At 36.9% G+C, this 15,994-nt stretch overlaps 1 protein-coding gene across 2 annotated transcripts in view; it reads left to right on the top strand.

The window, feature by feature from the left end:
• Positions 1-2,884: 2,884 nt before the first annotated feature.
• The window catches only part of LOC149202818 (zinc finger protein CONSTANS-LIKE 14-like), a 65,354-nt gene continuing 52,244 nt past the window's right edge, over positions 2,885-15,994 (top strand). For both annotated transcript variants that reach the window (XM_089403267.1, XM_089403266.1), the window contains exons 1-2: positions 2,885-3,840; positions 4,009-4,350. In XM_089403267.1, coding sequence (XP_089259393.1) covers positions 3,262-3,840; positions 4,009-4,350 — 921 coding nt within the window. In that variant the 5' untranslated portion in view covers positions 2,885-3,261. The remainder of the gene's footprint in view (positions 3,841-4,008; positions 4,351-15,994) is intronic.

Here is a 15,994-nt window from a genome sequence, read left to right as displayed (position 1 = left end):
AATGGTTTATTTATTTTAATGTTTTTAATAAAATATAATAATTATATATTTTTTAATCATATTTAATGAATAGATTACTTCATAACGAATAATTTATTTTTCAAATTTCCTTATTAATTAAACAACTCATTAAATGTGATGATTATTATATTATTGTTTAGGGAATTTTTTATATATATATATATATATATATCAATAAAATATTATTATATTATGGTAGGTTTTTAACCCAATTTTTTTGAATAAGTCAGAGTATAACAAATTATATTTTAAATTAATTATTTATAGGTGATATACTATTAAACTTTTAACTTATAATAAAATATTTAATTACTTTAGAATGACTAGTTTCTAATATTAAATAATTATTATTAATGTGATTAATTTGAAAGACTGATATCAATATTATATTATTGTTTAGAGAATTTTTCACATATATATTAATAAGAATCGAGAATTCTTATTATATTAAAATACATTGAGATAAAATTTAATTTAGATATATGATTTACATAAATAAGTTGAAACCAGTGAACATTGTGAGAATAAAGTATGTATTAATGACCATTTATATAATTTTGACTTAGAAGCTTTTCAACAAAATGCTATAATATTCAGAGTATTCCACTTGTACATTCACCAATATTGACCTAAGAAAAACCAAAATTGAATATTAAATCTTTACTATCTATCAAATAATTATTGATAATTAAATTAAAATTCTGAAAATCCTATTCCAAAATAAACATATTTATAAATATAAAAATAGACACATCAACTTAATTAAATAATTTTAAAATCACAGTCTTTTAATATAAAAACTAAATTAATAATTTAAAATTTTAAAAATCATTATTATTTTTTTAATATTAAATAATAATAAAATCAAAATATAATTATTATTAAACATAAATAATCACTAATCCAATGAAGAATAATATTTAATTAAAAATGATTGAAACTTGATAATATAACATGAAACATAAAGAGGACAAATAATCACTAATCCCATTAACAATAATATTTAATTAACAATTATATAAACAAACTTTAACATATTAAATAGAATAAATCATCACTAATCCAATTAAAGAATAATATTTAATCACAAATTATTTAAATAAACTTCATAATATAACATGAATCAAACATGTTAAATAGAATTTAGTGAATAAAGTACAAACAATTATTTTTTAATAGTTTATTTTAGATAATGGATATGGTCAATAAGATTAGAATTTTAAACTAAAATAATCCATTAAATTTGATGAATGGTTTCTTTATTTTAATGTTTTTAATAAAATATAATAATTATATTTTCTTAAATCATATTTAATGAATAGATTACTTCGTAACGAATAATTTATTTTTCAAATTTCCTACCTTACCAATATAAAAGGCACAATATAATTTTGCTTCTATTTAAAAAAATATTTATACTTAATTCTTTTAAAATATATATTATTAATTAAACAACTCATTAAATGTGATGAATATTATATTATTGTTTAGGGAATTTTTCATATATATATTAATAAAATGATTATTATATTATGATAGGTTTTTAACCCAATTTTTTTAACAAGTCAGACTATAACAAATTATATTTTAAATTAATTATTTATAGGTGATATTACTATTAAACTTTTAATTTGTAATAAAATATTTAATTATTTCAGAACAACTAGTTTCTAATATTAAATAATTATTATTAATGTGATTAATTCGAAAGACTGATATCAATATTATATTATTGTTTAGAGAATTTTTCACATATATATATTAATAAAAATCGAGAATTCTTATTATATTAAAATACATTGAGATAAAATTTAATTTAGATATATGATTTATATAAATAAGTTGAAACCAATGAACATTGTGAGAATAAAGTATGTATTAATGACCATTTATATAATTTTGACTTCGAAGCTTTTCAACAAAATGCTATAATATTTAGAGTATTCCACTTGTACATTCACCAATATTGACCTAAGAAAAACCAAAATTTACAAAGCATCAAAATGTTACATTAAACCATGAGGAATTATTTCTTCACTTTGATTTCCTGATTAACCATTAAGGAAGGGGGACATACCCCTTTTGTCCTTGCCACCAAAGTTCACCTTGATTTAGCCTTAACCGCAAATTAGCCATGTGATAAGCCTTGGAGTTGTTTGATATGAGAACATGGAGGCATTTCTTCATGGGATAGGCTAATATAACTAATAATTTTGCTTGAAAACTTGACTTAACTTTGTATTTGACAGGGAGATTTGAATATAAATAGTGAATTATAAATTACAAGTGTAGTCTAACTAATAGATGAAATGACCTTTTTTCAGACATTTTTTTTTCTAGTCAATTTTGTCCAAAATTTGATACAAATTTTTAAGAATGATGAGTTTAAGTTGTTTAATTTGCAAAGATAAAATGTCTGGAAGATTTTTTAGAACGTTAAATCTATTTATTCATTCAAAAGTACATTTTAAATAACAAAAATCCAAATCTCCAAAAAAACTTACTATATCCCTTAGTCAACTAAATAAAAAAATTCTTACCTCATTATTTTAATATTTTTAATAAAAACTCATTATGTTAAAAATAATTATTTGTTTTAATGGTTTTTTTTTTAAATGAAAAACAATAATAACCGGAAATAAATTTTAGTCATGATTAATAAATAATATTTTATTATTAATATTTTATACATCAAATTTCTATATCACTTTAAAGCAAAAAGCAATTTTACTCTTTATTAAAAAATAACCATTTTATTATAAAAACAAATATCATTATTAAATAAAAATATCCAAATTGATATCAATATTGCATAAAATAAAAATTAAATAAAATAATCCACAAAGACAGTCTTACCACGATTGGATTGGATCGAAACCCGGTAGAAGTCAGAAGACTGGAAGCAAATATGTAAGCCCATTGCCAAATGGTCAGGTTCATTTATCTTTGAGCTCCTCTCATCCCACAATGAATAAATGCAAATGATAGCTGAATCCACCAACTCATCCGCATAAATTTCTCCAGCAAAAATGCAGCCTCCCACTCGCGCGCATAAATTTCTTCAACGGAAATCCAGCCGGCCACTAAATTCTCTGCACTGACAAAAGCCCACAGACTAACAGATCCCGACATGGATCGCCCCATCCCCTGGCCATCTGCATACACAGAAATCTAGACTTGAAAATCTTTCTAAATTCTGTATGGAGCCCTGAACTGTAGGTGCAGGGTTCGATTACCGCTATGGATGAGGCCGCGCCCGCCAAGGCTCCTCTCCCTTGTGACTACTGTGGCGAAGCGAATGCAGTTCTCTACTGCCGCGCTGACTCCGCCAAGCTCTGCCTGCCATGTGACCACCACGTCCATACTGCCAATGCCCTGTCCAAGAAGCATGTCCGATCCCAGCTCTGCGATAGCTGCAAAGACGAGCCCGTTATTGTTTACTGTGCGGCCGATGACGCGGTTCTTTGCCAAGAATGCGACTGGGAGACCCATGGAGGAGCCTCCACTGGCCACCACCAGCGCCACTCCATCGAAGGTTTCACGGGCTGCCCCTCCGCTGAAATTCTGGCCACCAAGTGGGGTTTCGATCTCAGCGACAAATCTCTCAATAACTCTGCTTCGCCCCTTGGGCTCACCGATCCCCAATGCGGGAATTCCCTCGTATGGGGAACGCTTGATGATTCTCTTGACTGCATCGTATCGGGTCGTATGAAAGCCGATCCTGTGGATTCCTGGCTCTGCACGCCGTCCTCAGCTCTTCAGGACGTCCTCGTCCCCAATCCAAACTTGGGGCCCGTCGTATTCCCGGCACCAGGCAAGGTACTGGCCATTCCCCAACTGTTTTCTCGAACACCCAAATGTGATTTCAGTGTACGCACTTCGATTTTCCATGCAACTAAGGTTTTTTTTCAAACGCGCAAATGCGGTGTCAGTGTACCCACTTGATTTTTTCATGTAACTGACTTCTCGAATCTGTTCTGGTTACAGCAACAAAATCATCCTCTGTGTGGTAAGCAGAAGCAAGTAATATTTGAACAGCTGCTTGAGCTGATGAAGCGGGAAGGAAGCACAGAAAACCCCGAGGATGATGAAGAAGAAGCAAAGCCTATTTCCAGACCAGGCACTCCTAATCAACATCAGCCAATTCATCCATCCCTAGAGGTAAATGATGCGGGAAACCAGAATCCATCACAGGGCGAACAACGCTCTGTAGAGGCAATTCGTCCTGTTCCTTCCTCGTCATTGCTGATGCTTCAACAGAACGGATCAGATCGTGCTATTGAGCAAGATATTATCTGGAATCGCAGCTCTGGGAACCAAGCATCCCAGGTATGTTTCGGAGCTTTTCTTGGCCTTGTACAATTAGAAAATATTTCTATAGCTTACTTTGATTTTTGACTTCTAGGCGGTGAATCTGAGGGGGTTGGCTAGGCCCCCATATTCTTACTATGGTTTGACAGGTTTGCACTGGCCCTTGGGTGGTCCATATGCATATGCACGATAGTTTGGTGTTCTATTACTGTTGATAAGTTTGGATCTTTTAGCGCTGGGATGTTTAAACGAATGTCGGACAGAAAGTATGAGCCGGTTGCAGCTAAGCCGTAGCTTTTCTGCTAATAGTGTAGTTATACATATCTTTCCCTTGAGAGATCCATATCCATATCGAAGATGGTGCAGTTGCTGACTAACGTGTTCAGTTCCTGTCAATGAGATGAGTTTGCATAATTAACCACCGGGGAGTTCAAACCAGTGTCTTGCAACAGCATGACCTGGTTCCAGCTATGTCCTAGTTTCCTGGTAATAGTGTAGTAAATCATATGGAAAAACCCCCCTATGTACTGAAATATTTGTCACAGCTCAAGTGGTCTGAAACCACAGAATTGGACTCATAGTGATCTGAAGGCAAATACTACCGATGCACCATTATACCAAGCCCAATTTGACAGTGAATAATGGGAGACCAGGCTTGTACTTCCAATCAGCCCTCCAGTGTGATAAATTATTGGAGCTTAGGAGCTGCCTGGGTTACAAATGATTTTCTTCAAGAATAGGATGTGTGTGTCTCTGTAAATATAATACAATAAAGATAAATAAGATCAATTTCAGAGCAGCATTTCTCTTTAACATCTGAGTCTGGGGAAGGGGATAGAAAATTCCATTGCCTCACTAACTAAAGCACCCCTGTTATTGCTTCTAACAAGACTAATATCTTCCCCTTCAAAATGTCTCACCATGTTAACAGGTCGTCAATTAAGTCACGTGACACCGGGATACAAGATACACAAGACATGTGGATATGAGTGTCCAACAGGGGACACTTTGACCCTTGAAATGTGACCTGAGGAACATGTTATATATCTCTCTTCTAAAATGTTACAATACAAAAACAAAATATAGACATACAGATCCAAATTTTTTAGAGCATCCACAAAATATTGATACAACTAATTACTACATTAAATACAATAAATGTGAATATCCATTACACATAAAATAGCGGTTTAGAAGTTAGAACTTGAAACCATAAATTGCAGTTTTGTCGTTGAGTTATTTGATGTCATCAAATCAAAATGTATGGCACAGATTCTACTGATACTATAGATGGCAATGCTAATGGCAAATGCAAAATAGGGTATATACTAGAACCGTAGATAGAAAAATCTGAAAATTCATTTGTGTCCTCTTTGATGTCAAAATCATCAAGATTACCAACATTGCTATTGCTCTCTACTCCATTCTCCTACCCCTGTAGATCCTATCCAACTAGTGGTGTGGAGAATGACCCCTCAAGAGGATTACCATCATTAAAAGTGATTGGTTGTAGCATTGGTTCATTGAGATCCAAGTTTGGCTAATGCCAACTAAATGTTATTGTAGAATCCCATATTGTTAGGAAATACATCCCATATATTTGTCTTTCCTTTCAGTCGCTCATCCCTAATTTTGTATATAGAATAGTGGGTGGAGTGCACATGCACCACTGTCTTTGCTTTAGAAGTCGCTTGGAATCCTTTCAAATCTGGTTTTTCTCTGTCATCGGCATAATTGTAAAGCATTTTCTATGGTGGAGTGTGAAAAAGGAGGGTCAAATCGCTTTCCTCCACCATGGCATCCCTTTAGACTGGTTCATTTGTTTCTTCCTCATAAGTAGAAGGATCATAATCATTGATGCTGCTCATAAAGGTGAAATAACTGGAAAATCTAGCAGGTGGTGTACACCCTGAATTCTTGCTAGGAGCCTCTACATGCTCCTCCACATCCCTCAAGGTTTGTTCGGCCCATCTTGTCCTCCTCCTGGTAGAGCTTGAAGGAACCTCTCACTCCTCCGCCAGATTTGAAGGTTGTGCACCTACTATTGGTGCTGTTGGTCCCAGCTCAAGCTCATGAGCCTATCACTTTTGATCCTCTACCCGTGTTGGCTCTATGTCATGACACCTCCTGCATGTCTTGTCCTCCTCGAATCTGACATCCCGATTGATGATGTCTCTCTTTTGTCGTGGAATGTAGACCTTGTAGGCCTTTGAGACCTTGCTATAGCCCACAAAAATGGCCTTCTCCAATGAGGGCTCCAACTTAGTCCTCCTCTCTATAGGAACATGGACATAAACTCGATTGTCGAAGATGCGTACATGACTCACCTCCGGTCTCTCTCCCATCAACATCTTCTCAGGAGTCTTGTCCTCCAATTACCCTATGAGGACCCTTGTTTTGCAAGTAAACAACTGTATTGCAGGTCTTCGCTCACAAAAACATAGGCAAGTATTGAGCATATATTATTGCCTTTGTTGCTCCCGCTATGGTCCTGTTCTTCCTTTCTGCAACCCCATTCTGTCAAGGGTTGTAAGGCATTGTGAGTTACTTCTTGATCCCTTCCTCCCTGCAGAAATCCTAAAACTCATTGGAGGTATACTCGCCCTCATTTCTGAATCTCAGTGCCTTAATCTTCTTCCCAGTTTGGTTCTCCATAAGAGCTTTGAACCCTTGAAACTGATTGAAGACCTCACCCTTGGTCTTTAGGAAGTAGATCCAAGTCTTCCTGGAATAGTCATCTATGAATGTTGCAAAGTAGCTAGACTTTGTGATTGATTCCACTGACATAAGACTACATATATTTGATTGCAACAAGTCCAACACTCTCTTGAACCTAGTTTCATAGCGAGTAAATGCTGCCTTGGGATGCTTGTCAAATGCACACCCTTTGCACACTCCCTCTTGCTCCACCCTAATCTCTGGAAAACATTCAGCGATCCTCTGTAACATAGGAAGATCCCTGTAGTGTAGGTGTTTCATCCTCCTGTGCCAAAGCTTACTCTCATTGTCGTTGTCATGTACAAGAGCCTTCACTGGTTGACCTCTCAATAGGTATAGGTTGTTCTCCTTACTACCTATGACTCGCCTCATGTTAGGATCAACCCCTTTCAGCTTAGCAACTACTACACCTCTTGTGAAGCTGACCTCTAGTCCGCTATCCTCCATGGTTGAAACTAAAAGGAGATTCTTCTCCAATCCTAGTACAAACATCACCTCCATGATACTCCTTGAGTCCATCTGAAATTGTATGCTACCAATACTCTCTATTGCATACGTGGTGCTGTCACCAAGCTCCACATGTAGATCTCTAGGCTCCTTGGCCATGCTGGTGAAGATATCTTGAGATCCCATCATGTGACGAGATGATCCACTGTCGAGTGTCCACAAACCACACCCCTCTCGTAACAGTGCCAAAAAAGCATGATGCCAAGGGAAAGTTCTTCTTGAACTTCTTGGCCAACTTATTTATTTGTGTTGTGGTTGCCATAGATGTCTTCCTTTTGTGCCATTCTTCTTCTTTGGACATTGTTTGACATAATGATTGAACGTATGACATGCAAAGGACTTGACTTTTCTCACATCCTTCTCCTTCTTGCCTTGTGAAGATCCTCCTCACCCTGGTTCTGCTTGGCTTTCCCCTTGCCCTTCTTAGCTTGCGCAACAGGATCAATTTCCTCATCCCCACCTCCACTCCTACACTGTCCACCTCGTATTGAACTCTCCCAGATTTCTTCCTGGATGAAGTCATCCTACAATGGGCTCCAATCAAGAAGTTGTTGTCTAGCAAGGATCCCCTCCACAAAGGTGGTCCATTGCTTAGTGCAACCATTCAAAGCTACCTCCACTAGCTCCGAATCACTCAGCTTCTCTCGTCGCTGATAGCTCATCATGAGCTTGCTGGATCTTGGTGAGATATGAGGTCATGGTCTTTGATCTGTTTATACGAATGATGTTCAACTTCTCTCTCTGTTAGTTTGTGTAGTTTAGACAAGTGTTCTAGTCTCAAATTGTGTCTATGAGGTTATGGAACACATTTTCTCCAATACCTAAAAAAAGTTTTGCAAGAAAAGACCTTGATTAGATTTAATTAAGCATTTAATTAATTTTCCTAAATCTAACTTAGGGAAATAAGCTTAATTAATTAGTATTAATTGGGGTAAATTGATTTTCCTCTAGATACCTTTGGAAAAGTCATTTGACGGAGTCAAGATGATCTTAGCCATTGATTGTGATTATATCATGGCCGTTGATTTGTTAACGAGAGATTATTAGAGGAAATCGATGGGCATTTGGAGAACACATCGAGACACAAAGTTGCAATGACAGCAAAGGTGCAGAGGCAACGCATGAACATCAACAACATGGGTTTTAGCAGAGATTCTTCACAGTGATTTCCAGGGAGAGTTGGAGATCAACTTTTTTTGTAGAGAGAGGTCGATTTTCCAGTGGTGCGAGTTGCTCCGGCAGGGTGTGTGAATTACCCTAGCAGGTAGTTCGAATTGCTCAGAGAGGCATAAATTCTGGAGCAAGGAAATTTGCACAGGAGAGATCGATTTGCATAGGAGGATCAATTTGCTAGTAGAGGTCGAGATTTTCCAGTGGAGGCCTAGTTAATTTTCCCAACCAATGTGAGTTGCTAGGAGGGTCGAGTTTATTTGTCGGCCTGCACGTGTGAGTTAGAATCAACTTCAAAGGGAGGCCAATTTTGTTTTGGTGGGTCAAACAACTTCCAAGAGGTTAGGGAGACTTGCAGAAGTGATCAGAATAATTTTTCGGAGGTTTGCCATTTTACAACAACTTCTTGTAATATTTTTGCTGAAGAATTTTAATAATAAAACCCTCATCTGTAGATTGGGTTTCCCTTTGGGGTTTTTCGAGGGACATTTTTCTGAAAATATTGGTGTTTATTATTTGTGTGTGTGGGCATAATTTTCGTAGTTGTTGTGGATTTTTTTTTAGTGAAGTTGCAGTTGACAAATAAATTGAACAAATAGGAGAATAATAACCAGTAATTGCAACAATATTTAAAATTGTACATGGTATCAGAGCGAATATGAGAGTAGAAGGAAGATCTGCGCAAAACACAGGAAGTGAAAGCGAGGGTTTCTACCCATATCGAATTCTTCAATTTACTTCTCTAGTTTATTTGAGTTTGCTGAATTTCTAGACTTTCCAGAGATAGCCACAACACGATTGAGAGATCAGAACAGGTTGGATGGAGCCTCCAACTTTGGTGTTTGGAAGACTAGAATGTCATTCTTACTGGGCGAGTATGGTCTAAAGGAGTTTGCGGAGAACGTTGTTGCCGTACCGACAAATCCACAATAACGGGCTACCTACAAGGAGAATGCCAAAGCCAAGAGAATGATTTTTGATGGATTCAAGGATCATTTTGTTCCACATATCACAGAGAAAGGGACAACGAAGGAAATGTGGGATGCCATCATAAAACTGTACCAAGATCTTACAAAAAATAAGAAGTTGATTCTCAGAGAGAGACAAAGGACCATCAAGATGCAGAAGGGTGAAGACATAACTTCATATCTCACTAGAGTATGACTTGCCGGAGACGAGCTTGCTGTAATGGGTGCTAAGCCTAGTGATGAGGAGGTGGTGCGAATAACACTCAATGGATTTACCAAGGAGTGGGGTGTTTTCGTCCAGGTGATCAATGGGCGAGACCAACTTCCAAATTTGGAACACCTTTGGAGTGACTTCAGTCAAGAAGAGCTCAGACTCAGCTTGGTTAGTGGGAGTAGCAGCGACAATAAGACACCGAAGGTTGTGAGAGAGTAGGAAAATGTTGCCCTGGCAAGAAAAGGTAAAGCAAAGAAGGGGTCCAACAAGGGACCAAGCTCAAAAGGAGAGAAGAAGAAGGACATGTTACCCACCACTTTGTGGGTGATATCCCCAGGAGAAATTTTTCTCCATGATGAACCTCAGCCGACAGCCAACAACCCCTTGCAGTGTCCTACTAGCTCGTTGTGCCATTTCTCTACCACCTAAGCTAGCCATGTGGTCCCTCACCCACCTGTATTGATCGTATGTTTGAAGGTGGGCCTCCAGAATCTAAAGGTATGTTTTGTCATTTGGTAATTGAATCTTGGGTTTACTTATCATGGATACTTCTGGGTATGGATTGATGGGGGGATTTGGCGGAAAGTGTGGGCTTAGTTTGTGTGCTTGTCCCCTTGATCTCTTTTGGGTGTTAATGTTGGATCTTAGTCCTGTGGGATCTCCTTTATTGACCATTTGGTTCTAGGGCGGTACTACTTGGGAAACCCCGACTTTGGGTGCATGGTCTCGCTCCTTTATCCGCATATATTACTCCCTTTCTACTCACTATACCCCATTCATCATTTCTCCCACTTGGGTCTACATTTCCATTTTGGGTCCACATAGGGCCAGCTTCCCTAGCCTCTTGCCCCCACCTTGGGTTAGGCCTGGAATGATGCCCCGGAGGTTGAAGCGGCTAAAAGAAAAAGAAAAAAGCATAATTGGCCACATTTAACAGGAAATTGTACCACAAAATGGCCATGACAAAAAAATAATTAGCACGCGGGCAACAGCCAATACATGAGCTCTACCCCAACCCATGGTCATCACCGTGGTTCCATAGGCCCTAGATGAACCTCCTTTATCATTCACAAACCCATGATTGTCCCAACCCCTGGAGGGCAATGAACTGCCATACCTAAAAGGGGTTAATCACTGCTATATCTTACACATCATGCTCTTGTCCTTTGAACCTCGAGCAGTTAATTAAAGAAAATTCATAAAAGAAAAAAGGCATATAAAGAAGGGTGGAAAAATCAAGGTTGGGGCACCTCATGTACCACGATTGATCCCTCCTATACATTACATACCTAGGTGTGGGCTTCCCCTTATCCAACTACCCCTATGCCCCAATATGTGGCCCAGGGTTGCCCCTCTCATTCCCTATTCCATTCCACTTATTTATCACTTGCCACCCCCATTAGAGGGATGTACCTTGGACATAATATTCCCTTTAAGGGCTGAAACCACGTAATAAGGTACTTGGTTAACCTCCTTTGGAGCTTGGAGAAACTAGCACATGCCAAACCCCACTACAGAAGGGCATGCCATTATGAAGTGCCCACTTTTTTATCCATTATTTGTAAACTCTTTTACTCGATTAGTGCGAGTGGCTTTAGTGTGTTGTTGGAGGCAGTATATTTGCCATAATTTTTTTCAGAGGCAGAGTGAGTTCCAAAAGGAGGCATTGTGCACTTCCTTTTTGCCAGTGTGAATTGTTGGAGGAGGTGCAAATTGAATAGAGGGCTAAGTTGGAACTTGGTTTGCAAATGGAAATCATGGATTTCTAGTTCGATTTTGCTAGTAGAAGTGAAGGAAAAATATTGCCGAAGCTTTGCTAGCGTCAGACAAGTAGTTGATGTAATCCTTGATTTGTTGAAGAATTAATAATATAAACCCTCATTTGCAGAACTTGTTTTCCCCTCTCTGGGGTTTCTTTCTAGGGACAATTGGCCAAAAGTATTGGTGTCTATTATTTTGTGTGTGTGATATTTTCTCAGTTCCCGCGATTTAATTTTTGGTGAAGTTGCATTGGTGATTTATTCAATATTTGTCGCATATAATTTGCAGAAGACAAATAATTAATTTTAAAGATAGGTGAATAATAACCAGTAACTGGAAGTTGGAACAATATTAAAATTTCACATAGAGAACCAATCATTAAGAACACTCCAATGACCTACAATTGGGTTATTTTACCCCCATTCAACAAGTATATATATAGATGATGTGACATTTCATTTTCTCCACAAACAAAGAGCAATTCTGAGCATGAAGAAGTTGTTTTGGAGATCATCTTTCTATCTTTCTATCTCTGTGAAGGAGTCTTTGATCGAGTTCTTGGACGAGTTTGACCAACATTCTTGGACAGTCACACATGTGAATATAAGGATGAATTGACTGCAACAGTTGACTGAGTTTGATTGTTCGACCTAGCTGATTTGACTATAGTTTGATCAAAATCCATACTGTAGTTGATTGTAGGGTTGATGCAGAGCCGAAATTTGACCGTAGGAAGGTTGACCAGTGTTGAATTTATGATATTTTGGTTGGTTTGACCAACGTTGACTTGTTGAAGATTGACTAGGTTTGACTAGTATTTTGACTTGGATTATTGGCACATATTTCTAGACAATTGCTGATTTTGTAAACCTTGCTGAAGAATAATTTCTCCTAAAGAAAAGTTGTTGGGTTTTCTCCCAAGGTTGGGTTTCCTAGGGTAAAATTTGTTGTCTCTATTGTGCATGGATTTCTTTCTATGATCTTTATTGTTTCTACTGCATTTACTGTTGATATGTTTTGAAGTGTGCTCAATGATATCAGTGGCATAGAATACTATGTGAAAATCATTAGGAAGTAACTATCTAGCATAAAATTGTATTCTATTGTGCATCTTGTAGAAAATTCAACATGTTACACAATGTTAATGTCAATATTAAATACTCTTATGTTGTATTTGACCATGGTAGTGAGACAATATGTTATTTAAATGTAACAATTAATGCTACGATGGTAGTGAGACAATATGTCATTCGAATGTAACAATTAATGCGAAGGTTAGGTAGGTCATTAAATCACCATAACTTGATAAGGGTATTGCACATTATCTAATGTATGATGATATGGGTGAGAGTGATATGTGCATTTTGCACATATGTATTATAACATATCCCTATCATGTAATTGTTGTAGAATGAGTAATATAAGGCATTTACTATTCTCTCCTACTGAAGATGGGGCTGTGGCATGCTGAAGCTACTTCATCCTAGTTCTTCATAATCGTGCAGCAACAAGGAAGACTATAGTTAAAATAGAGCATCTTGGGTTAACTCATAACAATCGCTCTTTACATGACAATGCAAACCCAAAGAACATTTCACATGGCGGAGATCTTCTCCTCATTATAACATCCATGCACAAAGTTTACAACCAATCTATGCTCTTGCATACTTTACTACTAAACTTATAGCAAACTCACTAAAGTTTCCTATTGAAATGTATATTATGGCCATCTCTCTACAATTTGTTTGGTAACAATCTATTGACTAGCTATGATTCAATTGGCTACTTGGATTTTAATGGTTGCCATCATATTTTTTCTCCACAGGAGGTTTGTTTAGCATCCCTTGAACTATTAACCACCTTGTTACAACATCTCACTCTTTCGGTATTTGGATCCACATTTGACTCTTCACGCATATCATGTCTATCGTTAGTCGTTGTTTGCCTTCCTTTTGTGCATTGTCACATTGTTTCTTGATGCATTTGTCATGTGGCCTCCTTATTCCATTGCTTATACACACGTTGTTGTGCTCATGCTAATACCCTCTTCCTTTGCATGTTGTTTGCATGTCATGCACTTCCTTTCTGGCCAAAAACACATTGCACTCTTCTCGCTTTGTTCACACTCCATTTGTTGTGCTTTCACACTTGAAATTTCTTTGGGATGCTCTTGCATCAACTTCCCCTTGTGAATAAGGCATGAGTGTTGTTATGTTGCTTCTTCCTCCTTTTTTGCATTCTTTCCCTTCTGAAACTTTATGATGCTCCGAGAAATCCAAGTACCATCCTCGTCCAAATTGTTCTTTCATTTCACTAAGCATTATTTGTATTTGATATTCTGTGCGCTAGTTACCTTCTCCTCCATAACTTTGGTTATCTCCATTGGCATTTTTCTTGGCATCCACCTTGCCAATTTGCTTTTGTGCCTTGTTATTTTATTTATCATCTTCTTCTGTGATGGTGTTTCCTTCCTTGTACTCATACAATTTTGCAACATTAAATATGGGTGATATATTAAACTCATTTGTCAAGCTCAACTTTGTGTGCATTATCTCCAAAAGCCTTGAGATTCTTTAAGATCCAATCATCTTCATGTTCAACTTGTTGTATGCTTTTCTAAGATAGTGCTCCTTCCTCAAACACTCTATTACCAAGTCTCTAACTATAGTTGACTTGTAATTTTGTAGTGCACAAATGTGTTCTTTATTCTTTGTGTTCTTCAATTTGTCGTGGTCATTTACATGCACCTTTTCTATTTGTTTCACAAATACCTTTGCGTTGTTGCTCCTTTACTTAATTGTCACCATATCAATCTAGTTTACACTCCTCTTGGAGTTATTCCATATACAACTTGGAATGGTAGATTTCCCATTTTCCTATTATACATGGAGTCAAGCTGCACCAAAACCGAATCCCTTTGTCTTGTCTTGTGTTTAGCTAAACATATCAAAGGATTTCATCGGCTTTGGTTCACTATCTTGATCCCTTTATGGCTGATTTGTTGAATTCAATTGTGACTTTGATCCCATATTCTCCCATAGCATTTTTCAAAAGTAACTAAGAAATATTGTGTCCATATTTGATTTGATCATCCTTTGCATCATAAAGTTGTATTAACTCCTTTAAGAAAAGCTTTGTGCAATAGCTCACATCATTGCTCTTCTTACAAGGTAGGGAACAGACCATCTTCAAAACCATGTGAACCTGACAAACGCTATTTTAAACCTTCATTGTGTTCTCAACAGTTCAAATATAAAATTCATTGATATGGTCTCCCGAGGCAACTTTAGAATTGGCACTGATGTATATAAACTTGTATTTCGAATCACTCTCTTAAACATTTGAAAAATCTTGTACTATTGCCACAAATCTATAGAAATTCGTTGACCTTGTTTTACATATGTGACTAATAATATTTCTCCTCCAACATAACATGTGTTGTGTCATGCCCAAAATATCCTCCTAGGGTGTCATTTTGTGACTCTTTGATCAAGTTTTCCCTCGTTGATCCTTTAGGGATATCCATTTGCACTCCTTTGAATAAATAACTGTCTTGGTTTAAACAATCTAATTGCAATGTTTTATCTTGCGTTGTTCAGTTTGTACACACCTTTGTGACTTACCCAAAATTGTTGTCGCACTCATATAAATTGTTAATTTGTTCAAGCCTAGATGTCTTGTTCTTTATCATTACCAAGATCAATGCCGTCCTACTTCATGTGTCACTATTATTTTCTCATCTTTGGACTTGTGCTTGAGCATAAATGTGTAACTCTGCATAAGCTTGAACTATCTCACTTTTTGGTTCAAATTCCCTCGGTTGTTAGTGAAATCCCTTGGCAACAAATTATGCCTCCGTTGCTTCAACGATTGTACAATAGTATACAACTTCAAATAAATAAGAAGAATATTTCGTTTGTGCTTCATGCAACTTTCCCTGAGAAATGACATGTACCTTCTTTCTTCACTCAACATTGTGTTAATTGCTGCTGTATGTGCATTAGAATTCACTGAAAGATTTTCCCTAAGAAATGACATGTACCTTCTTTCTTCACTCAACATTGTGCTAATTGCTGCTCTATGTACATTAGAATTCACTGAAAGAAACTCATTGAAAATAGGTATCACTCTTGGTTGCTTCGAAAGAGTTTTTGTCTAGCTAGAAGAGCACTTTATTGGATGAGAAGGGCTTGTGGTCTCCTGTTCCCTTTGTTTATATTTTTAACTTACATTTGGAGAGCTTAGATTGGGTGTAGGATTGCATTGGGATTGGTGCTAAGGAAGCACAAATTGAGAAAAATGGGCACTTCACATGTGTGGAGTA

Source organism: Pinus tabuliformis, chromosome 2_1, assembly GCF_031772625.1.
Source record: "Pinus tabuliformis cultivar Carrire ecotype Pingquan chromosome 2_1, CPIR1, whole genome shotgun sequence".
In the NCBI taxonomy this organism is placed as follows: Eukaryota; Viridiplantae; Streptophyta; class Pinopsida; order Pinales; family Pinaceae; genus Pinus; species Pinus tabuliformis.
This window is presented reverse-complemented; position numbering and strand designations above follow the sequence as displayed.